Source organism: Bombina bombina, chromosome 3 (assembly GCF_027579735.1).
Source record: "Bombina bombina isolate aBomBom1 chromosome 3, aBomBom1.pri, whole genome shotgun sequence".
Taxonomy (NCBI): domain Eukaryota; kingdom Metazoa; phylum Chordata; class Amphibia; order Anura; family Bombinatoridae; genus Bombina; species Bombina bombina.
In genome coordinates, this window is record NC_069501.1 from 402,621,778 (window position 1) to 402,648,547 (window position 26,770).

Genomic DNA, 26,770 nt, shown 5'->3' on the forward strand with positions numbered 1-26,770 from the left:
TGTATTCAAATCGATTCGGATGTATTCGATTCGATTCGGATTTATTCGGTAGATTCGGCAGTATTTTAATTCGGAAATTCAAATCAATCCGAATCTCCGAATTTTCCAAATTTCCGAATCGATCCGAAACGAATCGCACATGTCTAATTCCCATACAGTATTTGTCCCTGCCATTTCAAAAGGATGTTTGTTCCATGCAACAACCAATAAATGTTGCTTATAAATATCAAAGATCATTCCAAGATCAAATGAGCAGTCAAGTTATCTATGTTATTTTTGTTTTTATTGTATAGAGTTGGACACAATGAGATTATCGGTGTGTGTCGAGTAGGTAATAGCACAGAAGGACTTGGAAGAGATCACTGGAATGAAATGCTGGCATATCCACGGAAACCAATAACACATTGGCACCCGCTGATAGAAATGAAGAAGTCATTTAAAGAGGTTGGTTTAGTTCTTAATTTATATGGATTGTTAAATAAGTCATTGTTGTTCTGTTTATCACAACCATGCATGTCTCTCCATACTTTTTGGGATGAATCTCTTTCAGTTAACCTATAAATTGATTCCTAGATTTTCAGTATATTATCACCAAGTAGCTGCCCCAGAGGATGGACCTTTAAATGAAATAGGATACAACCAGTGTAGTTGGTCAGCCATTTTGTAAATAAGTAAAATATGAACATTTAAAGGGGCATGAAACCTTTGTCTTTGATAGTTCAGATAGTGTCCAATTAAAAAAATAACTTCCAATTTACTTCTAAAATCTAATTTGCTTCACTTTCGTGATATCTTTCGTTGAAAAATATACATAGGCACTCAGGAGCAAGCACATATTTAGCACTCCATGGGAGCAGTATTTGCAACAATGTTTGTAGCAATGTTTTATGCTAGCTCTTGAGTTACTATAAGCCTACATGTGTTTACTTTCAACAAAAGACACCAAGAACAAATTTGATAATAGTTTTTTAAACTGTACGCACTAGCAATCATATAATCATAACGCTATATAACAATTAAAAAGTGTACATGCTGAGGGTGTTTTCAAGATTTCTGTATTAATATATATTTTGTTTTCCATAACTAAGGTTTAGTGATTTGTCAGGGCTATTTAAGGACATATGGTCCATAAATAGTGGCACTGGTCTGGGGTGGGGGGGTCTTTGTAGTATGTCCTGTCTTCTTTTAAGTGCTGTGAATGAGAATTCATAAAAGTGCAGTACTTAAACAATAGCGCCAAAAAGGAAAATACTCACAGGGAGTCTGATGCCAGTTCAGAGTCCAAAGCAAATATACATGAAGCTCCGTCACCAGATTAAAAAGCTCTGTAATGGATTTAATGAGCTCAACGCATTTCAACTGTAACACTCATCTTTTTCAAGAGCAGAATAAAAACACAGTCATAAAAGAGTCATAGTTCTTTTATGACTGTGTTTTCATTCTGCTCTTTAAAAAGACAGGTGTTACAGTTGAAACACTTTAATCTCATTCAATCCATTACAGAGCTTTTTAAATCTTGCAATGGAGCTTCATTTCCTTATGTATATTTGCTTTGGAATACATTTTTGTGAACTGACATTAGAATCCCTGTGAGTATTTGAGCTAAACTATCCCTTACAATAAAACTTAGGCGTTAGATCTTCTAAAATCATGGGAAATGTAGTTCTGAAACATCTGGAGAGCCAAGGTTCGCCATCACTGGTATAGAGTATCACATAAGAAGAGGAGTTTTTGATGGAGTGGGTTGTGTAACTGGTTTGCTATGTTAGCTTGAATAAAACTTAAAGATTTTACATTAGTGGTGCTGCTATCTACTTTTTGGACTTTGTGTAACTGGTTCTTGTATTGGTGTGGTCTGGTTCTTTTATTGGTGTGGTTAGATTTTGTGGGTACACTACTGGTAGCATGGCAATTTAGAGGTGGTTTTAGTTTGGTGAGAAGTCTTTAGAGTTAAGAGTAGTTTGTTATGGAGAATATGGTTAGGATGGCAGCAGTGGGTTGAAATGGGCCAGTCATTTGGGGTGTTTGTGGGGGTGATAGAGGTAAAGGTCTATGGCCATGGAAAGATTCGGTCAGTCATTAGGGTTACTTTCAATAGGGGAGGTCAAAGTTAGGCTTAAGTGAGGTTGGCCATTGAAATAATGATTAGATTTACATGTAGTGAGGGAGTTTATTGTTGAAGATTTTTGGTGGAGGAGATATGATGATCAGTAATTTGAGGTAAACTGGTGTTTACTTCAATGTAGAGAATCACTACTTTTTAAAACATTATCGCCTAGATTTAGAGTTTGGTGTTAGCCGTCAAAAACAGTGTTAAGGGGTCCTAACGCTGCTTTTTACCGCCCGCTGGTATTTAGAGTCAGGCAGGAAACGGTCTACCGCTCACTTTCTTTCCGCGACTCGAGGCTACCGCAGATCCCCTTAGATCAATTGCGTATCCTATCTTTTCAATGGGATTTGCCTAACGCTGATATTATGAGTCTTGGAAGAATTGAGCGGTAGAGCCTCTACCGACAAGACTCCAACCACAAAAAAAAGTCTGTAGTTAAGAGCTTTATGGGCTAATGCCGGAACATAAAGCTCTTAACTACTGTGCTACAAAGTACACTAACACCCATAAACTACCTATGAACCCCTAAACCGAGGCCCCCCCACATCGCAAACCATATAATAATTTTTTTTAACCCCTAATCTGCCGCTCCGGACATCGCCGCCACCTACATTATACCTATGAACCTTTAATCTGCTGCCCCTGACACCTACATTATATTTATTACCCCCTAATCTGCCCCCCCCCAACGTCGCTGCCACCTACCTACACTTATTAACCCCTAATCTGCTGACCGGACCTCGCCGCCACTATAATAAATGTATTAACCCCTAAACCGCCGCACTCCCGCCTCGCAAACACTATAATAAATTGTATTAACCCCTAATCTGCCCTCCCTAACATCGTCGCCACCTACCTACAATTATTAACCCCTAATCTGCCGCCTGCAACGTCGCTGCTACTAAAATAAAGTTTTTAACCCCTAAACCTAAGTCTAACCCTAACCCTAACACCCCCCCTAAGTTAAATATCGGAACAGCCAATAGAATGCGAGGTCAATCCGATTGGCTGATTGGATCAGCCAATCGGATTGAACTTCAATCTGATTGGCTGATTGAATCAGCCAATCAGATTTTTCTTACCTTAATTCTGATTGGCTGATAGAATCTTATCAGCCAATCGGAATTCGAGGGACGCCATCTTGGATGAAGTCCCTTAAAGGAACCGTCATTCATCGTTAGTCCGTTGGTTGAAGAGGATGGCTGGAAGATGGCTCTGCTCCGGATGGATGAAGATAGAAGACCCCGCTTGGATGAAGACTTCTACCGGATGGAGGACCTCTTCTTGCCCCGCTTGGATGAAGACTTCTACCAGATGGAGGACATCTTCTTGCTCCGCTTGGATGAAGAATTTGGCTCGGCTGGGTGAAGATGACTCAAGGTAGGGAGATCTTCAGGGGGTTAGTGTTAGGTTTATTTAAGGGGGGTTTGGGTGGGTTAGAGTAGGAGTATGTGGGTGGTGGGTTTTAATGTTGTATTTTTTTTTTACAGGTAAAAGAGCTGATTACTTTGGGTCAATGCCCCGCAAAAGGCCCTTTTAAGGGCTGGTAAAAGAGCTGATTACTTTGTAATTTAGAATAGGGTAGGGCATTTTATTATTTTGTGGGGCTTTTTTATTTTATTAGGGGGCTTAGATTAGGTGTAATTAGTTTAAACTCCTTGTAAAAAAAAAATTATTTTCTGTAATTTAGTGGTTTTTTTTTTGTATTATAGATTAGTTTATTTAATGGTATTTTAGCTTAGCTAATTGTAGTTAATTTATTTAATTAATTTATTGATAGTGTAGTGTTAGGTGTATTTGTAACTTAGGTTAGGATTTATTTTACAGGTAATTTTGTAATTATTTTAACTAGGTAGCTATTAAATAGTTATTAACTATTTAATAGCTATTGTACCTAGTTAAAATAAATACAAACTTGCCTGTAAAATATAAAGAAACCCTAAGCTAGCTACAATGTAACTATTAGTTATATTGTAGCTATATTAGGGTTTATTTGATAGGTAAGTATTTAGTTTTAAATAGGAATAATTTATTTAATTATAGTAAATTTATTTCGTTTTATTTAAATTATATTTAACTTAGGGGGTGTTAGGGTTAGACTTAGGTTTAGGGGTTAATAACTTTATTATAGTAGCGGCGATGTTGGGTGCGGCAGATTAGGGGTTAATAATTGTAGGTAGGTGGCGGCGATATTAGGGAGGGCAGATTAGGGGTTAATACAATTTATTATAGTGTTTGCGAGGCGGGAGTGCTGCGGTTTAGGGGTTAATACATTTATTATAGTGACGGCGAGGTCAGGTCGGCAGATTAGGAGTTAATAAGTGTAGGTAGGTGGCGACGACGTTGGGGGGGGCAGATTAGGGGGTAATAAATATAATGTAGGTGTCGGCGATGTTAGGGGCAGTAGATTAGGGGTTCATAGGTATAATGTAGGTTGCGGCGGTGTCCGGAGCGGCAGATTAGGGGTTAATAAGTGTAAGATTAGCGGTGTTTAGACTCGGGGTTCATGTTAGGTGTAGACTTAGAAAGTGTTTCCCCATAGGAAACAATGGGGCTGCGTTAGGAGCTGAACGCTGCTTTTTTTGCAGGTGTTAGGTTTTTTTTCAGCCAGCTCAGCCCTATTGTTTCCTATGGGGATATTGTGCACAAGCACGTTTTTCCATCTTACCGCTACCGTAGGCAACGCTGGTATTGAGGGTTGAAGTGGAGCTAAATTATGCTCAACGCTCCCTTTTCTGAGGCTAACGCAGCCATTCAGACAACTCTAAATACCAGCGTTGTCTTAAGGGTGCGCTGGGGAAAAAAGCAGCGTTAGCACCGCGGGTCTTTACCGACAAAACTCTAAATCTAGGCATAAGTTTATTTTAGATGGTAGTACAGAAAAAGGAGTCAGTAGCAGCTCTGTGGGTGGCCCATAATAGTGTCAGTCACAAGATATCAGCTACAATATTTATAGTGAAGAAAAGAAGCAGACAGTGAAGGATAGATGAGATAATCAGAAAAATAAAGGAGGTCAGTGGATGAATAAAATAAAGAATCACAAAGGAACATACTAGTCAAACAAAAACCAGGAGAATAAAAAAAATGACAAAACCTGCCTCTATTGCTGGTTAAATCAATCATAGAGGCTAATATTGTAAATAATGAAATAACTACAGCAACCCATTTCAAAAAAGTTGACGCAAATAATTTTATTGATTATAAGAGCAATCACCATAAGAAATGGAAACAAAATATTCCTAGAGGACATTTGATGAGATTTAGATGCAACTGCTCAAATGTCAGCGATTATGACAGGCAATCTAAACTTCTACAGCAGAGATTCATACAGAAAGGTTATGATACGGAACTGATTGAAAAGAATATAGAAGTGAAGGGTATGGACCGAGAAAAAATTCTCAAAAATGAGAAAATGAGACTAGGAAAGGTATAACAACAAAATATAAAAGTACATATTCATCGCAGCACAGGTAAATAGAAAAAATCATTGCCCGACATTGGCATCTAGTAAGAAGTGACCCATTGATAGGTCAAAGAATAAGTAAAAGACCTGACTTTATCTTCAGAAAAGCACATAATTTTAAAAACATTTTGTCACCGAGTGAATACAAATCATGTAAAACCGAAACAGATAGGAGCCTGCTAGGGGAAAAAATAACAGGTTACTTTCCCTATCATACTTGCAAATCTTGTGCTCACAGCAAAAATACAAAGGTAATAAAGTTACAAAGTAACAAAGAAGAACTTGTTGTCATTAAAGAAACAATAAGATGTGCTGATAAAAATGTAATCTATATATTACAATGTTCATGCAATCTCCAATATTTAGGACAAACGGGCCGTATGCTCCGATATAGAATAAGAGAACATTTCAGATGCATAGAACTAGGTAAAGATGACACTAGACTATACAAACAGGGCCGGATTGGGCCGCCAGTATACCAGGAAAAATCCCGGTGGGCTGAGACGTCAGGCCAGGCGTGGCCCGGCAGCTGCAGAATGTGGAGAGCAGCAGAACAGGTAAGGGAGCGGAGCAGAATCGTGTGCAGGGCCGCCATCAGGGGGTGAATAGGGTGACTCCATTCAGGGGCCCAGGCCCTGACTGGGGTCTGTCATCCTGGTTTAGGCTTAATCTGGTGCGTCTGGGCCCTTTCTTAGGCTGCAGGACTGGAAGAAACTCCAAGTTCCATAATGCCATGCAGCAAGGTCCTGCAAATTGGAGAGGGAGATGCTCCTGTGCAGAGCAGTTCTGGGAGGAAGGCGTGGCAGTCCGGACTAGAGTGAGCAGTACTAGCAATGGGACTTGATGAGTAGAGTAGGAGAGTAAGGTGGCGGGAAATTATTTAATTACAGCGTCTATGTGGCTGTGTCTAAGATGCAGCATGGATCCGGCAGGTTCTGTCAGAGCAGCAGTCAGGTAGGCAGATAGTTCCTAAGTAGCGTAGAAGGAAACTATACAGCAGTAAATTTGCCGGTCTCTGTGGGATTTAACTTGTCTGAAACATGGGGGATGAGCAAATGATCATCGCCTTGGAATTTTCCTAGATCTGCTGCTACTTTAAACTTCTGAAAATGGGCCCGGGGCTCTATTCCCTCTCCTTGGTGTTATCACGCTGTCTCATAAAACAGCACACTGCTGAGAATCTGTAGGAGATCAGTTACAGTGGGTCAGTATGGAGGACAGGGTCAGTCTGTGTATGGGCAAGGTAGGATCATGTGATTGTGATGCTAGTATTGAAAACCTTTTGTAGTAACAATGTAACAGTGTTTGTTAAAGTAAAAATGAAAAAAAAAAAAACTTGCCATACAATTGTAAAAATGTCATGTCAAATAATAATTACCCCTAACTCTTCATTTTAAAATATCCTTATTCAAAGAGTCAGCAAATGTTAGGATTGTTTATCTCAACATTAAAAACTGGTTTATTTTACAACTTTATCATTAAAAAAAAAACTATTTAAAGTGGTATTCTCATCTTTGGATTTTGTAGAAATTCACTACTTACTAGTAGGGATGGGCGAATGTTTATAAAAATTCGAAATTTAAAACTAATTTTGAAACATTCGTTCGAATCGAATTTCGAATGTTTATATAACATTCTAACATTCTATTTTCGAATTTTCGTTTTAGAATTTTTCAATAAAATTCGAAAATATTTGTTTGAATAATAGAATGTTTAACTATGTATTCATTCAATTTCAAAATGTAATATTCGAATTTGAATGTGACATTTGAATTCGAATGTGACATTCAAATTTGAAATAGTATTTCTAGTCTACAACTGTGTTTAATAAATGTAATATTCGAATTTGAATGCTACATTTGAATTCGAATGTCATATTCGAATTTGAAATAGTATTTCTAGTCTAATACTGTGTTTTAAATGGGATATTCGATTTGAATGTGATATTCGATTCAAATGTGACATTCGAATTCAAAATAGTATTTCTAGTCTAATACTGTGTTTTATAAATGTAATATTCGAATTCGAATGTGACATTCGATTTCAATGTGATATTCGATTAGAATGTGACATTCGAAATAGTGTTTCTAGTCTACAATTGTGTTTTATAAATGTAATATTCGAATTCGAATGTGATATTCGAATGTAACATTCAAATTCGAATGTGACATTCGAATTCGAATGTGACTTTCGAAAACTGTAAATAACATTCGAAAATCGAATTTTTAAGAATATTCGTTCTTATCAACATTCTATTATGCAAATCGAATTTCTACAATAACATTCGTTCTAACATTCGAATTCGGATATAAACACATTCGCCCATCCCTACTTACTAGTATATCCTTGCATTTCTAAAAATAAGATCATATTATTTTTGCAAAGAAATTATTTGCTAGTATATGTATGGGTAAAGAAAATATAATTTAACATCAAACCAAACATACAAAAGCAGTTTATGCAATATTGTTAATGGTCTGCTTCAAGTTCTTTACTTTGGTGCCTTTAATATTATTGTAGTCCTCAAAATTGTGATGTTACTACAAAAAAAAAAAAAAAACGTGTTTGTGTTTGTGTAAATTAGGTCAGCCATTTGAACTTTACATTCTTAATTTCTGTTTAAACATTGAATATTATCATATATGAAAGATAAGCAGGTCTGCTCCCCTCCAGCAAGCTCAGCCAACTTAAATGGGTTGTGGTTTCATTGAACAAAACCTTTGCTGTTATTTGGGACAAAGCACTGACAGGAGCTGTAAAAACGAAGCACTTCAGGAGGCGAGCCTGCTGACTGCTGTTAGAATTAATTAGATAGTGTTCTAAACAAAATATTTTTGAGGGAATATGAATAAACTGTTGGAACTGGACATTTTTATAATTATTATTATTATTTTGAGGCAACTGATTAGATGTGGGGGTAACATGACAATTAGCTGTCCTTTACTGAAAGAATGTAATTACACCCATCCTAACCCTACATCCAGTCACTTGTTGATAATTGTAAAACTGACAATGGCAAACTTGTGGGAAATATTCATTTGTGTCTTGATGCACATTAATATTTGTATGATACTTATTTGCTCATATGGCCAAATTGCTTTAAACTGCTTTGCAGATATCTCAGAAATACAAATATGTTGGGGCAGGATAATATACTTGTTAAATGTACATTTGTAATGGTAAGTTGATGTAGTGAAGCTATATTTTGGAAGGGGGGGTAAACGCACAGAGGAGGCACACACAGGGCCTGGAAAGCTACAATTTAAAGGGGTGCTTAATGGATGCAATTGGATTGTAGGTTGCCTATATAACATCAATCTGGCATTTTTATTTAATGCAAAGTAATTTAATTTAATTCTGAAGAAAATTTTGGGGAAGGAGTTTCTGAGTAATCCCCTTGAGAAAAATGGGGCCTGTGCATTCTTACCGACTCAACGGAAAATAGGGCTGGTCTTCATATTTTTCAAGGGCTGCTTTTTATTCTCAGTACGGCCCTGTATACAAACATTTCAATGAGATACATCATAAAAATACAAAATAATTATCCTACTGGGGGTAAAAAAAGCTAATGAAAGATAGAAAAGGGGGTAATATGGAGAGAAGATAATTGAGAAAAGAAGCAGAACTAATTTATAGATTGGGAACCCTGTACCCCAAAGGGTTAAATAGTGAACTTGATCTGAATCACATTATATAATGAATTTAGACTAATCACAATAAAGTTTAAATATGTCAGTTTATTTTTATTTTTTATTTTATTTTTATTTTCACTTAAGTATGAAAGGGAGATTTAGTATGCAAGTAGTAAGTTTGAATGAGTAATGTTATCCAGCTTCTATATAAGAATTTAAGTAATGAATAAGAGAGTTTTTTAACATATGTTCTGTTGCTGTATAACACAATTTATTTTTGTAACAATACTATATGTGTCCTATATATATATATATATATATATATATATATATATATATATATATATATATATATATATATTTATATATATATATATATTTATATATATATATATATATATATATATATATATATATATAAATATCAATTCCATGTATGCTTATTCCTTTACTATCTAAGGGCACACAAGACAGGAAACACAAATAGTTAATCCCTGAGGAGGAAGATTCCCAAACAAGAAGGGCGGATCTATCTGACATCTCGATAAAGGCTGTAGAGACGAAACATGTAGAGAAAGCTGTATCTTTGATCCGAAACATTGAAATTCTATATTATCCAACTTGGAAAAGTCATCAGGAGCACTGAGAGATGAGGACCATCTAAGTCACAAGTACACTAAGTCAGCGCTCACCAAAGTTACCTATTTGAAAACTATTGAATATTGGAGGAAATCCGAGGACCACCCAGAGAATCTAGACGTGATGTAGGGAAAGCTACGAGAAGATTGACCACCCGTGATTCACCTGGGAGCATTCGAACTGTTAGACACTGCTTGTGAAGTAGCCGGATCCAAATGGAAAAATATCAAGCCCCAAACTGAGTCCACGGAAGAGAGAAGAGACAAAGTTCAGGGCGACGTAAGGTGCTTATAAAGCAGCCAAGTGATCTGATTACAGGAGAAAGTAAGGTACATCCGATCATACTAACGGCACTCACAGATAGCAGAGTGATAAGGCACCATTGAGATCTACCATTAAATAAGTTTGTGTGGAGCACATTTGCACAGTGAAGTCTAACAATAGACACTGTGTAACTATAATTCCTGTACTTGTGTGTCCTGAACTCTCTATAAATGGGACTGTATACTGTACTGAGATCATTTTTAAACGAAAACATTTGGACTTGGATGTATGAACAATACAAAACATCACGTGGGAGAATGTTTCACTTGTGATTATAGATTATTCAATCTGTCATATAATCTTTATATGGAGCTCTGATACCCTTTTGAATTTTTTTAGTTTTTTTTTTTTGCTTTTTTTCTGCGCATACATTTTTTACTGAGTTTTTTAGAATGAGAGTATGAATGCATACACCAGTGTTTTATTAGATTAATTGATGTCTTAATTTATATGTTATGCTATTTTGTATGTTATCAACAGAATTTCATATTGTCAATTTGAAGCCAATAATAGCTTATGTATTATTGAATTAAAAATACATTTATATACTAGCTGTGGTTCTATAAGAATTTCTCATTTAATGCTATTACCCCTGTGAACTTGTTAATTATTGGAGTACTCAATCTGAGATAATTACATATTAGTCAACTTAACCCAAACCAGCATTTTTTGCGCCACCTTCTCCTACTGTATTCACTTGAGCTCAAAATATCGCTTTTGTGAGCGTGATATTTGCACTCCACTCAGTAATGCCAGCGCATACAAATTTGTACTAGTATTACAAGTTAGGTGCAATGCGAACACACTGAAGCTTTGCGCTCACAAGAGTGCACTTCCATAGGCTCCAACGGGAGCCTCGTTTTTATGCCGTCAGAAAAGGCATTAGAAAATAGCGCAGCGAAGGGGGTAAGTCGCGTAGCGATGGGCAGCAAATTTAAATATATATGTTTGAATATATTCCTATATATTTATATGTTTATATGTGTATATACACATAATAACACATAAATATTTATGTATATAAGCATATACATATATATTTCTAGCAATACCACAGTCCCCATAGACCGCAATATAAAGGCACTTTTCAGTGCATTAAATGGCTGCTTATTTATCCCGTACCAGTAAATGGGCGATTTTGCTCATTAACAGGCGTGCAATAAATTAGAGCTTCACTTGTAATCTAGCCCAGTATATTTTACAGGCTAAATGCAGTTGCATTATAAATTATTTTAAAAAATACACAAAATGTTATTCCAGAACAAGTGTTGCATCTGCACTTCAAAGACTTTCTATAAATCTTCTATAAATATTTTTGTGAGTGCAATATTGACTTTCATATCCTTAGATGTATTTACTCTGCCGTATCGACAAATTATATCAATAATATGCTTGAATACAAATTGGTATTAGAGAGAGTTGGATTTTTGATTGTTGACCTCTTTGCAGTCGATAAAGAAACAAACTATGTAAATATCCACTAATCCAATCAACTTTCTGCTTTGAAAGAGATGTTGTTTTGCATCTTTATAGGATTTGGGATGGAAGATCATCAATTTTGCAACATTTCTGAACATTTGTCAATTCCTTTTTACTTTAAATCCATTTTTTAATAGCACATATATTGGGCCAGATTACAAGAGGAGCGGTATTTAACAAAAAGCCAAAGTTAGAATATTGCAAACGCGTAAACGTATTCCCCATAGAAATCAATAGACCCCAAAAAAAAATGGGGGAAAAAAACTAACAACCTACTTGCGCGCAAAACCCGATCGCATTTTCTCAAGTGCGCTAACCTTACATGAATATATGAGTATTTCACATTCCAATGTTCTTCACATAGCACAATATGTTCTATTTATTCTTGAATACAAGTTTATATATATATATATATATATATATATATATATATATATATATATATATATGATGTTTATATATATGTATCGAAGCAAACAAGTAGAATGCCTGAGATGAATCTCTGGCAAGCCCCACTAGCGCTATAAAAACAGGGATAGGTGATAGTTACACCCAACATAGTAATAATAATAATTATAATAATAATAAATCTATCACAAAAAAGCAGCCCTACTCCAAAAAGCAAAGAGAAACCTCGCCTCTCTTAGAAAAAAAATTAAATGGAAACAAAGATAAAAGTTGGTGCTAGTGTGCAATGATTATCAGAAATTATATTACAAGTTATAGTATTAATTCTAATTATAAATAAGTGGAATGATGTTCTACAAATACATCAAATCATGTACTAAAAGATAAGTATGACAAAATCAGAAATAGATGCACTGCATATAAAACATGTATCACCCCTATACAAAAACATAAATACATAAAATAATTGAATAAAAATACATAAACAGCTCATAAAAAGTCCATACAAAAGTTCATAAAAAAAATCATAAAAAGTTCATAAACAAGTGCATACAAAAAAAAAATCCAAAAGAAAAATTATTATAATTAATGTATCGGTCTACCGATTCCCTGGGTGTAGATAGTGAAGTCTTGAGATCTGTAATCTTCAGTTTTCCAGGCTCCCTGGTGGTACCAATCCCGGTCTCAGAAATCACAGCACTAGGATATAAGGGAGATAAAGAGACACAACAGGCCAGCAACAGCTGCACAGGAAGTAAATGTCCCATTTATTATAATTATTATAATTTTTCTTTTGAATTTTTTTGTATGAACTTTTTATGAGCTGTTTATGTATTTATGTACAGTGAACTCATTGTCATGTTTTAGAAACCAGTTTGATATGATTTGAGCTTTGTGACATGGTGTATTGTTCTGTTGGAAGTAGCCATCAGAAGATGGGTACACTGTGGTCATAACGGAATGGACATGGACTGCAACAATACTCAGTTAGGCCGTGGCATTTAAATAAGGCTTAATTGGTACTAAGGAGCCCAAAGTGTGCCAAGAAAATATCCCCCACACCATTACACCACCACCAACCTTAACCGTTTATACAAGGCAGGATGGATCCATGCTTTCATGTTGTTTATGCCAAATTCTGACTCTAACATCTGAATGTCTCAGCTGAAATCAAGACTCATCAGACCAGGCAACATTTGCTTTAGATATTGTAGAGATACTATTTCCTTGCTGTAAAGATGTTTAAACAATGTTTCTTTAACAAAAAGTGTCTTGTTGCAAATTGTATAAATTTTGGATGTTTAAAGAGTAATGTATTCTGTGCAGAAGGTGGCGCTCAAGTATAGAATGTATTGGCGCCAAGCTAACCAGTTCAAAAGGATCACCTCTGAGTATTGTTTGTATAGCATGATTAAGTGACAACAGTCACGAAACGTTGCTCTTTCTTTTGTCAATAAAGACACTTTTTAAGCAAGCTGTGCTGTGGACATTTTCGTGTTTCATATTGTCACAGTGGAATTGGGAAGATTTCCACAGTCGTCACGAGCACATTATTTGCCTGGCAGCTGTTCTACATGTTGTTGAGGCTAGCTTTAATATTGGGAGATTAACCAACTTCCTGGGACACTCCTTCATCACTAAGTAGGACATGCCAGTGTTTAGCCAAGATCTGCCTTAAGGCGGTCCAATGGCAATTGTAATCTGCAATTAGTCTTATTCTAGATTCTGTTGCCTTCTTCTTTAGTGTGAGGAGATAATCTCGGCCTAGGTGGGCCGCCCCATTTAGGGACCCTTTTACTATTCTCTTTGAGTAGCCTCTATCTATAAACCGTTTCTCCATTTCTGCTGCATGTTCAAAGTATTTGTTTTTTGTGGAACAATTACGACGTAACCTGAGGAACTGCCCCTTGGGTATGCCCTTTTTAAGGTGCTCAGGGTGATGGCTTGATGCAAGTAGCAAACTGTTAGTAGCAGTGCTCTTGCGAAAGTTTTCAGTTTCTAAGGAGCCCTGATTCAGCTTAATTTTTATATCCAAAAATGATATCTCTTCCCTACTAGACTGTAGGGTAAGTAAGATGTTTCTATTATTTTTGTTGAGAATTCCTACAAAGTCAAGCAGATTTTGTTCTGAGCCCTCCCATATAAGGAAAATATCATCCACATAGCTGAGCCATATGTGGATGTTTTCCTCAAATAGAGGGCTCTGATACACATCCTTCATCTCCCAGGCACCAAGATGTAAACACGTGTACGTGGGGGCACAGGTGGCCCCCATGGCTGTCCCTTGTTGTTGTATATATATTTTGTTATCAAACATGAATACATTGTTAGTAAGTAGAAACTGTAAAAGTTCTATCACAAACTTTGTATGTTCTTGGGCTTGTGTCCCTCTCATCATAAGGAAATGTTTGCATGCCTGTATGCCAATTTCGTGTGGGATCGAGGAATATAATCCCTCCATGTCAAGGCATACAAGTATGTCACCTGAGGGGACCGACAGACCATCAATTTTCCTCAGGAAATCTGCGGTGTCCATGATGTACGAAGGCAAAGTGTTGAGAAAAGGTCTCAGAAATTAGTCAACATAATTGCCTAGGTTTTCAGTAAGGCTACTGAGGCCAGCAATTATCGGATGGCCTGGCGGCTGGTTTGCATTCTTATGTATCTTGGGGATACAATAGAAGACTGGAATAACAGGGTGTTCAGGGTAGAGATAGTTATGTTCAGAAGTTGTAATTAAACCTCTATTTTTTGCTTTTTTCAGGATGTTAAACAAAGTAAACTGCAAAGAGGAGGTAGGTTTAAAGGTAAGGTTTTTATAATGTTTTTTTGTCCAATAGCTGCCGTTTAGCCTCAAGAACATACATGTTCTCATCCCAGAGGACAAGGTTGCCACCCTTGTCCGCCGACTTAATTATGAGTCCCTTGGCATTCATAAGTTCATTTAACGCCCTCCGTTCTGCTTTGGTTAAGTTGTAGTTTACTAATCCTGTAAAAGATAAATTACTGACCTCTTTTTCAACCTGTTTTACAAAGATATTTACCGCTGGTACCATTGACAATGTGGCATGTATTTTGATTTAGCCTAAAAGTTGGAAGTAATTTTTTCCGGGCACGTGAAATCATCTACCTGAGAGGGACTATATTGACTACCTTCATTGTCTGCCAGTAGACTTTGTAGGTTATCAATCATGGATCTGTCTTCCATAGTAATAGAGACATCCTCAACTAAATGTCTGCTTTTCCCTTTCAATATTTGGGATAGTACCACCCAAAGGGCAAATAAGTGGAGGTCTTTGATAAAATTAAATTTGTCAAGAGTATTTGTGGGACAAAAAGAAAGTCCTTTTTTAAGGACTTCTATATGCAAAAGATTTAACTTGAAAGAGGACAGATTAATTATCTGTAGCCCCTTTCAACCGATTTCAATATCCCCTGCGTCCCTGAAACCATCATGGTCTGCCCCGGGGGAAGTTCACCTGACCCTGATCGTAGCTCTGCTGGCTCCATTGTCTGAAGGGGTACCTTTTCTCTCATGAGTCTGAATCTAGGCCCCCTCCTCCTTCTCTTCCTGCTGCCTCTCCTCCTTCCCCTAAAAAAGTTTGTACTTTATCGGAATTTGGCCTACGATGTTCAGATTCTGCGTCTGAGCCATCAGTACCCGAGTCATACGTACCTCTCACCGACTGGTAGTTATATACCTTTTTATTTTTATAATCATCATTGTCCCTAGATAACTTTCTACCTTTTCTAAATTTGATATAATTTTGTAATCTAGCTATCTGGTCTATAATTTCATCATTCAATTTGGTGAAGTTAGAGTTATTGGAAAAGGTATTGACCACTTTCAAAGATTCTTCTGCCTGAGTAATTGTTTTATCCAGCCTTTCTTTATTGCGTTTGACCATTTTCTCCATTAAGATGATGGAGCAGTCAGAAAGACTGGAATTCCAGTCTTCCATGAACTCGTCTCCTCCCTCATCTTCTCTCAAATTTGTTCCAGGGTCTAGTCTCAGACGTAGCCCTCTTGGTATTATTTTATTTTTGATGTAGTTTTCTAGGCTAGATGTCTCTGCCCAAAGTTTGACCTGAATCCTATCAGCCAATCGGAATTCGAGGGACGCCATCTTGGATGACGTCATTTAAAGGAACCTTCATTCGCTGTTAGGACGTCGTTAGAAGAGGAGGGATCTGCGCCGGCTGCTTTAAGATGGACCCGCTCCGGATGGAAGAAGATAGAAGATGCCGTCTGGATGAAGACTTCCGAACCTCTGGAGGACCTCTTCTGGCCGGATAGGATAAAGACTTCGGACCCTCTTCTGGATGGATCGGAAGGTACCCGGCTGGGTGAAGACAAGGTAGGAAGATCTTCAGGGGCTTAGTGTTAGGTTTTTTAAGGGGGGTTTGGGTGGGTTAGATTAGGGGTATGTGGGAGGTGGGTTGTAATGTTGGGGGGGGTATTGTATGTTTTTTTTAAAGGCAAAAGAGCTGATTTCTTTGGGAGATGGAACTAGCGCCTACTCTAAGCCCCTTGCTCGGGGAGAGGTGTACCTAGTGACCACCAATAGAAGTCAAGTGAGAAAGGGGACCCCCCAAGCTCCTACCAAACCGGAGGCAAAAGGGGAAAGCAAAATGGGAAAGCACTGTAAGTTTACTACAGTTGAAATTTAATAACAGTTTAAAAACATACAATATATATCATGGATCCATGAGATAAAATAACAGATAAAAACAGTTCAAATTATACAAACAATGTGCAAAATGTTGACAACAAATAATCAGCAACAGATATTCAACGGTCCTAGACTGAGATTGCACGGGACTGGGTAATGGGTGTTAAACCATATAAAGTCAAATAACTAGTGTCCAAAAGTGTTTAATAGTGCGAAAAAATCCAAAATTCAAAATCCAGAATATTACATAAAAATAAAATAAAAATAAAAATATAAAAATATAAAAATATAAAAATCCAGAGTCAATGTGATGAAAACAAGTGTGTCTTTAAAAATAGTGAGTTGTAATTCGGTGGCGAACAAGACAAAAAATGAAAAAATATGCAGTGTAGGCAAAGTGAAAAAAATCATATAGTAAAAATAGTCACCCAAACCTAAATGGATATTCCTTGTAGGGATCCCACAGTGTAGATAATCCTTAAGGGTGGGAGAGGAGGAGAAGTAGTGTCCACAGGAGTGAAAAAACAGACTAAAAGACTGAACCAGATTGGCCCAAAAAACGATATCCACCTAAAATAAAAAGAAAAATATGGTGCAGGTAACTTCACACAATTGTACATAAAAGGGAATAGGCTTACCAATACTCAGTCGACGCGTTTCGGCCCCTGTAAGGCCTTTATCAAGACTGAGTTTATTTAGGAGAATGTGTCCTTATAAAGGGTATTGTAGCCAATAATCAGATTGAATTTTTGCGCCAAAACTTTAAGCTCCGCCTACTTCCTGTTGACTGCATTGTGGGTATGGGCATTGTATTCATAGTAAGGGCATTTTCTCCAATACTATTCCTATATTTGTGCTGTATTCTGCATTGTGGGTATGGGCATTGTATTCATAGTAAGGGCATTTTCTCCAATACTATTCCTATATTGATCCTGTATTAGTCCTAACCAACTAATCTGTGTTAGCTTAGAAAAGGGAAGTGGTCTACCTGATATCTGTTACGTGTGTATAGTTACTTAATACCAAGGTTAGTACCGGATGTTGACTTCCGGTTGGTAAGGACACTGATGTCACTTCCAGTGTATCTGCATATAGTATAGCAGAATTTAGCAAAATTCTAAAATACCCAACTCATTGTGCCAGGATATGGCTATAGTGATTCATCTGTCATAATGAGATTGGATAATTATTTTAGAGAGTAATTATGCTATATGAAGTGTTGACAATTGCCCACGGAGTGTTATTTTCGATAACGGCAAAATGTGACGTCATTTCCGGTTCCGGAATGTCCCCGGAATTGTACTTCCGGTTTCGCTAAATTTTAAAGTTGTTTCCGGTCCGTTCTTAAGAATAGACGTGACAGGCTAAAATGATACTGGGTAGTAGTATGGGACAAACATATCAGTTCCGGACTACATAGGAGAGGACATAATCATCTTGTATCTATTAGAAACAGACAGACCTTACTTTAGGATAAACGTGACAGGCTAAGATGATACATGTATGGGACAAACATGTCAGTTCCGGACTATACAGAAAAGGACATAATCCTCTTGTGTCTATTAGAAAGACATAACATGTATCTAATAGAAAATTATATAATGATTTTTAAAATTCACTTGTGTGTATCGATTGTAGCTCGCTTGCAAGCTGTATATACAAATGGTGTGAATAAAATAAGGTGTGAATAAAAAATGGCTACTTGAGTGCGTTACTATAGAAACAAGGGAGATGGCTATTTGGATAGGATAACAAATCAGATACAAATGGATAGAGATAGAAATAAAAATAAAGATAGAAATAAATGGTAATCAGATAAACATTCAGATTAATAGCTTATACAAATAGCTTATAAACGTAAGTGGGCTTATAATAGCTCATAAAGCCTCATTTCAGGTAATTACACATATAATATAGAATTGATCAATGTAGATAGGTGGTCGAATATTTTAATCCCCAAAATCGTGACGTCACTACCATGTTTGGGGTGGAATTTAGTTAGTTGCTGAAATTTGCAACTGGGGCCGTTGATCACATTAGATCCGTATCTAAACCACATTGGATGCTAGAGAAATACGTATCTAGGCAAATTTAGATAGTTGAACTATGATCAGATATGGCCGAACAACGGCATTGACTAGGTCTTGGCGTCATGACAACTCATATGACCCTATTGGTGGTGATTAATGAACTGTCTCTTGATTAAACATGGAGAAAATAGGGAGCTAGCTTATAGACTCATAAGCCTTAATCAAACTTTGTGGAGATAAAATAATTGATGGTATGGCACTAGAGGGGACTGGTATGTATCTCGGAGATATAATAAAACAGTGGTCGTAAATATATACATGAAACCGTTACCTTGCACATTGTATGTGTATTGTTGAGTATGCCCCTCAGGGTCTTCAAATCTAAAGACGTAAAATCATATAAGCTATATCGCCTTAGCGACTATATACATAGATAAGTTATCTAGTATACTACATAACGATATTCCTTAGTGGGAATAGTTATTTATGGAAAGTGTAGGGCTCTAGTTGTTCTAGTAATGGGCACATACGACTTTAGTGGGCTGCAAAGAGCTGCAATAAACGGAAGGTTTATCTAGAGTATACCTTAATTCGATGTTTCATCGATGATAACTGATCATGATACACTGGTGTTTCTGGGGGTTTTGACGAGAGGGCATTTATGAGGCAGGATTTATGTGATTTTAAACAGATGGGAAAAGTCCTCTTTATTATTCAGTCCCTTAGGATGGAGGCAGTCAAGGGTAAAGATCCATTTGGATTCTGTAATGAGTAATTTTTTCTCAAAATCACCTCCTCTCCATCCTTTGTTGACTTTCTGAATGCCCATGAAGGACAGATCTTTAATGTTTCCATTATGTTTTAGGGTGAAATGCTTGTACAATGATGTTTCTATGCTGCACTTCTCAATTTGCAACAGATGTTCTCGTATCCTATCTCTTAAAAGCCTTGACGTTTGGCCCACATATTGTAGGCCACATGGGCATTGTAGCATATATACAATCCCTTTATCTTGGCATCGTATCATGTCATGGATCTTGTGTGTTGCTCCTGTATTATGGCATTTAAATGTTGCAGACTTAGTTCCACACTTGCAGGCTTTGCAGGATGGGCAGGGGAAGAATCCTCTGATCTTCTTCCCAAATACATCTTTTACTCCAGCTTTCTCTTTTTTAAGAATACTGGGTGCGATCATATTCCTCAGATTTTTAGTTTTCCTATATATGAACCTAGGTTTGGGAGGTAATTTCTCACCAATCAGTTCATCCTCTTTCAGAAGAGCCCAGTGCTTATTGAAGATTTTCTCAATAATATCCTTATTCTGACTGTATTCGGTGATCATTGGTATATTGAGGAAATCGTTCTTCTCCTCTTTGGCTTTCGCCTTATATTTAATCAGATCTGTGCGTTCAATCTTCTCTTCTTCGGATATTTTCTGGTCCAACATCCATTCGGTGTATCCTCTCTCTAGGAATTTTGATTTAATCACTTGGGACTGTTCTTCCCACTTTTCTTGGTGTGAGCAATTTTTCCTCATTCTCAATAACTGCCCCTTCGGTATGTTACTCTTCCAGTTGTTATGGTGGCAGCTCATCATGTGAATATAGTTGTTGCTATCCACATCCTTGAAGTGTGTGGAGGTTTCTATCTCTCCTTTGTTGATCTTTATCTTTAGGTCTAGGAAGGTTATTTCCTCAGTGCTCCACTGGTACGTGAATTTCAAGTTGTTTGAGTTGTTATTCATCACTTCGATTGTGAAGTCCAAATCCTCCTTAGTCCCCTTCCATACCATCAGGATGTCGTCTATGTAGCGCCGGTAGAGGACCAGGTCCGCGCTCGCTGGGCAGGATTCCCAGAAGATATGTTCCCACCTCCCCATATAGAGGTTTGCGTAACTTGGCGCGAACCTGGTCCCCATAGCCGTGCCACAGACTTGTTGGTAATAGTTTCCATTATCGTAGAAGTAGTTGTGATTTAGAATGAATCTGATACTTTCCAGTATAAATTCCATTTGGTCTGTTGGCATTTCAGCATCTTTTGTGAGAAAGAATTCTACCGCTTCTATCCCCTGTTCGTGTGGGATACTGGTGTACAGGGATGCTACGTCACATGTAACCATGATGAATCCTTCTTCCCAAACGAATTCTTCCAACAGATTTAACACTTGGGTTGAATCTTTGAGGTAAGATGGAAGTAGTCTTACATATTTTTGTAAATTTAGATCGACGTATTCAGACAAATTGCTGCTTAGGGAGCCAATACCGGATATTATTGGTCTCCCTGGTGGATTTTGAAGAGATTTGTGAATCTTCGGAAGGTGATACATCACTGGAGTAATGGGATAGTTGACTTTGATATAATTAAATTCTTTCTCATTCAGAATTCCCAGTTCTTTAGCTCCATTCAACATATTCACTAGTTCCTTATTGTATGTTTCCACTGGATTTGTTGGTAGTCTCTTATAGGTGTTACGGTCACCAAGAATCCGTTCATTTTCTCTTCTGTAGTCACTGTCGTTTAGGATGACGATGCCTCCACCTTTATCTGCTGGCTTAATTACTATCTCATGATTTTTCTCCAGATTTGTAATCGTTCTGATTTGTTGGTTCGTGAGATTATGTTTCTTAATCCTCAATCTTTTTGGTTGGATATCCCTTATTTCTTTACATACGATGGTCTCAAAGGCTTCAATTGCTGATCCTTTGCTGTTGGTCGGATAGAACATTGATTTGGGCTTTAGCCCAGTATGTCTATAGGGGTCTCCTTCTTCTATGATAGTCTGTTTCTTTGATACCCAAGTAGAATTTTCTACTGGTGATTTGGCAAAAAACCTCTTGAGGGTGAGTTTTCTAGTGAATTCTTTCGCATTGATGAAGGTCTGAAATTTATCAAGGCTCCTAGTGGGTGCAAATGAGAGCCCGAATTTGAGAATCGTTATCTCATCACTTGTCAGTGTATGGTTACTTAAATTAAAGATGCCATCAGTGTTCTTCTGATTTTCAGTATCGATTACACCTGTGTCAGATTTTTTCTTCTTCTTTATTTTGACCCCTCCTCTACTTCCTCTATGGGTCTTCTTCCTGTTCTGGAGGACGTGGGTTCTTCCCATTCCACGGTCTTCTTTGATCTCGGTAACTTCTCTCTGATGTGGTTGTGGTCCAACCCTAAAAAAGAGGAGGAAGATGATTCTGCTCCATTGGTAGCGTGATTAAGGTAATTATTCCTTGATTCTATCCTTGCTGCACATTGTTGAGTATTCCACTCATCTCTTGTGCTTATATCTCTTGGAGATTTTCCAGATTGATTATTATTGGGTTTCATCAATCCTCCTTTCCATGTGGGGGTCTTTAATGTATCTCTGTTGTCATGGTCATAATTAGTCTCACGTCTTGTTCTAAAATCCTCTGAATAGGAATCTGTTCTGTTGTATTCATATGGCCTTTCATAACCTCCTCGTCTTCCTTGATATGAGCTATCCACATCATAGTCATTTCTTGGTTGGTCAAAATAATTCCTCCTTGGTTGGTCGAAGTGATTTCTTCGTCTGTGTGGATATGGTAGTGCCCATTCATGGGTCTGGTTCCTCCTATTTTGCCAAAAACCTCTTCTTCTCTCTGGAGAATATTCTTCTCTCCATCTTACATTCGGATTAGTATCCTGATCCGAATTGTCAGGATATCTTGTATGATTATAATTGCCCCTGGGTCTTTCCCAATATCCCCTCTTATAGGGAGTTGGTTGTGTATGTCTATTCCGATCATATTTTTGTCTGTGATAGTCTCTGGGGGCACTGTGTGTATCATGACCATTTTTCTTTTTGTAATGACCAAGTCTATTAGGGTGTGTTTTATATTCTTGATCGTATACCGAATCCTGACATTTAGGTGTGGTTTTAGAGGTACCTTCCCTAGTGTTAATCTGTGGTGTGGTATCCTCCGTCCTAGTGTCTGATTCACTCTGTTCTTTCGTATCTACATCCCTACTTGCTCTATTTTCTAATTCTCTAAGTAGTTTCCTGGTTTTTTTCGAAATTACATCCTCTCTTACCTTCTTAACCTTTTTGATTAGATTCTCTTTTTTGTCAGAGATCTCTTTGGATTCATGTCCTAGGCTCTCTAGGTTTAATAGAATCTCTTTGTTTATCTTTATCTCACGATCCATCTCTAGAGTTAAGATCTCCCTATATTCTATAATCAATGTCATCAATTGTCTTGATGTATTGATTAGCACCAATCTCCATTTCTCAGATATACCATCTGAGAGAGGGAATGCACACTCTTTGTGAGTGATGAGTCCCTTGGGTATGATATCTAATTCAAGACATTTTTTAAGGAACAAAATTTCTGCCTTGAATTTTACTTCTGAGGTTAACAATTTCTCCAGGTCTTTGAATATAGATTGAATGTCTAAGGTATCATCATCATCTATTATAGGATTAGCTTTTGTAGTTGAGTGTACTTCTATAGATATGTCTTGTCTAAGGTAAGCTAAGCTCTCCATCTGGGGGATGTGATGATGTTAGATATCAATAGCACGGGGAAAAACAAAGGTATTTAAACCAAAACTAGATAGTGGGGAACAGCAGACAAATGGGTGAGAGTGGCGGCTAGAGACTACTAGGTGTGAGAGAACAATTAATGGGAGATGGAACTAGCGCCAAGTGAATTTTAAAAATCATTATATAATTTTCTATTAGATACATGTTATGTCTTTCTAATAGACACAAGAGGATTATGTCCTTTTCTGTATAGTCCGGAACTGACATGTTTGTCCCATACATGTATCATCTTAGCCTGTCATGTTTATCCTAAAGTAAGGTCTGTCTGTTTCTAATAGATACAAGATGATTATGTCCTCTCCTATGTAGTCCGGAACTGATATGTTTGTCCCATACTACTACCCTGTATCATTTTAGCCTGTCACGTCTATTCTTAAGAACGGACCGGAAACAACTTTAAAATTTAGCGAAACCGGAAGTACAATTCCGGGGACATTCCGGAACTGGAAATGACGTCACATTTTGCCGTTATCGAAAATAACACTCCGTGGGCAATTGTCAACACTTCATATAGCATAATTACTCTCTAAAATAATTATCCAATCTCATTATGACAGATGAATCACTATAGCCATATCCTGGCACAATGAGTTGGGTATTTTAGAATTTTGCTAAATTCTGCTATACTATATGCAGATACACCGGAAGTGACATCAGTGTCCTTACCAACCGGAAGTCAACATCCGGTACTAACCTTGGTATTAAGTAACTATACACACGTAACAGATATCAGGTAGACCACTTCCCTTTTCTAAGCTAACACAGATTAGTTGGTTAGGACTAATACAGGATCAATATAGGAATAGTATTGGAGAAAATGCCCGTAACAGATATCAGGTAGACCACTTCCCTTTTCTAAGCTAACACAGATTAGTTGGTTAGGACTAATACAGGATCAATATAGGAATAGTATTGGAGAAAATGCCCTTACTATGAATACAATGCCCATACCCACAATGCAGAATACAGGACCAATATAGGAATAGTATTGGAGAAAATGCCCTTACTATGAATACAATGCCCATACCCACAATGCAGTCAACAGGAAGTGGGCGGAGCTTAAAGTTTTGGCGCAAAAATTCAATCTGATTATTGGCTACAATACCCTTTATAAGGACACATTCTCCTAAATAAACTCAGTCTTGATAAAGGCCTTACAGGGGCCGAAACGCGTCGACTGAGTATTGGTAAGCCTATTCCCTTTTATGTACAATTGTGTGAAGTTACCTGCACCATATTTTTCTTTTTATTTTAGGTGGATATCGTTTTTTGGGCCAATCTGGTTCAGTCTTTTAGTCTGTTTTTTCACTCCTGTGGACACTACTTCTCCTCCTCTCCCACCCTTAAGGATTATCTACACTGTGGGATCCCTACAAGGAATATCCATTTAGGTTTGGGTGACTATTTTTACTATATGATATTTTTTTCACTTTGCCTACACTGCATATTTTTTCATTTTTTGTCTTGTTCGCCACAGAATTACAACTCACTATTTTTAAAGACACACTTGTTTTCATCACATTGACTCTGGATTTTTATATTTTTATATTTTTATTTTTATTTTATTTTTATGTAATATTCTGGATTTTGAATTTTTTCGCACTATTGAACACTTTTGGACACTAGTTATTTGATTTTATATGGTTTAACACCCATTACCCAGTCCCGTGCAATCTCAGTCTAGGACCGTTGAATATCTGTTGCTGATTATTTGTTGTCAACATTTTGCACATTGTTTGTATAATTTGAACTGTTTATATCTGTTATTTTATCTCATGGATCCATGATATATATTGTATGTTTTTAAACTGTTATTAAATTTCAACTGTAGTAAACTTACAGTGCTTTCCCATTTTGCTTTCCCCTTTTGCCTCCGGTTTGGTAGGCGCTTGGGGGGTCCCCTTTCTCAGCTGATTTCTTTGGGGTATGCCCCGCAAAAAGCCCTTTTAAGGGCTGGTAATGTAATAGAGTTAACTTTTTATTTTAGAATAGGGTAGGGCATTTTTTTATTTTGGGGGGCTTTGTTATTTTTTTAGGAGGCTTAGAGTAGGTGTAATTAGTTTAAAATTCTTGTAATCTTTTTTATTTTTTGTAATTTAGTTTAGTTGATTTAATTGTAGGTAGTTTAGTTAATTAATTTATTGATAGTGTAGTGTTAGGTTTAATTGTAACTTAGGTTAGGATTTATTTTACAGGTAATTTTGTAATTATTTTAACTAGGTAGCTATTAAATAGTAAATAACTATTTAATAGCTATTGTACCTGGTTAAAATAAATACAAAGTTGCCTGTAAAATAAATATAAATCCTAAAATAGCTACAATGTAATTATTATTTATATTGTAGCTATATTAGGGTTTATTTTACAGGTAAGTATTTAGCTTTGAATAGGATTAATTTTTTTTAATAAGAAATAATTTATTTTGTTAGAATAAAATTATATTTAATTTAGGGGGGTGTTAGGGTTAGACTTAGCTTTAGGGGTTAATACATTTATTAGAGTAGCGGCGAGGTCCGGTCGGCAGATTAGGGGTTAATACTTGAATTTAGGTGTCGCAGATGTTAGGGTGGGCAGATTAGGGGTTAATAAAATGTATTATAGGGTTTGCGAGGTGGGAGTGAGGCGGTTTAGGGGTTAATACATTTATTAGAGTAGCGGTGAGGTCCGTTCGGCAGATTAGGGGTTAATAAGTGTAGGTAGGTAGCGGCGACATTGGGGGGGGGCAGATTAGGGGTTAATAAATATTAAGTAGGTGTCAGTGGTGTTAGGGGCAGCAGATTAGGGGTTTATAGGGATAATGTAGGTGGCGGCGGTGTCCGGTTGGCAGATTAGGGGTTAAAAAAATTTATTAGAGTGGTGGCGATGTGGGGGGACCTCGGTTTAGGGGTACATAGGTAGTTTATGGGTGTTAGTGTACTTTAGAGCACAGTAGTTAAGAGCTTTATAAACCGGCGTTAGCCCATAAAGCTCTTAACTCCTGACTTTTTTATGCGGCTGGAGTCTTGTCGGTAGAGGGTGTACCGCTCACTTCAGCCAAGACTCTAAATACCGGCTTTAGGAAGATCCCATTGAAAAGATAGGATACGCAATTGGCATAAGGGGATCTGCGGTATGGAAAAGTTGCGGCTGGAAAGTGAGCGTTAGACCCTTTCCTGCCTGACTCTAAATACCAGCGGGCAGTAAAAAGCAGCGTTAGGACCCCTTAACGCTGGTTTTGACGGCTAACGCAGAACTCTAAATCTAGGCGATTGTTATTTGTGAGCTAATAAACTTCCATATAAAAGAGTGCTGAATCCCCTGTCTTTTATCCCAGATTACAATCCAGGATTTTCTCTCTTGTTTATCCCATATATATATATATATATATATATATATATATATATATATATATATACGGTATATAAAAGTATCTATTTAAAAATAAAGAGAACAGTTTCTTCTATGTGAAGAACAT

General features: G+C 37.1%; 1 protein-coding gene across 2 annotated transcripts in view; it reads left to right on the forward strand.

Moving 5' to 3' along the window:
- The window catches only part of SYT6 (synaptotagmin 6), a 787,509-nt gene that overhangs the window by 752,146 nt on the left and 8,593 nt on the right, over window positions 1-26,770 (forward strand). For both annotated transcript variants that reach the window (XM_053706565.1, XM_053706566.1), the window contains exon 6: window positions 294-444. In XM_053706565.1, the coding sequence (XP_053562540.1) occupies window positions 294-444 (151 nt within the window). The remainder of the gene's footprint in view (window positions 1-293; window positions 445-26,770) is intronic.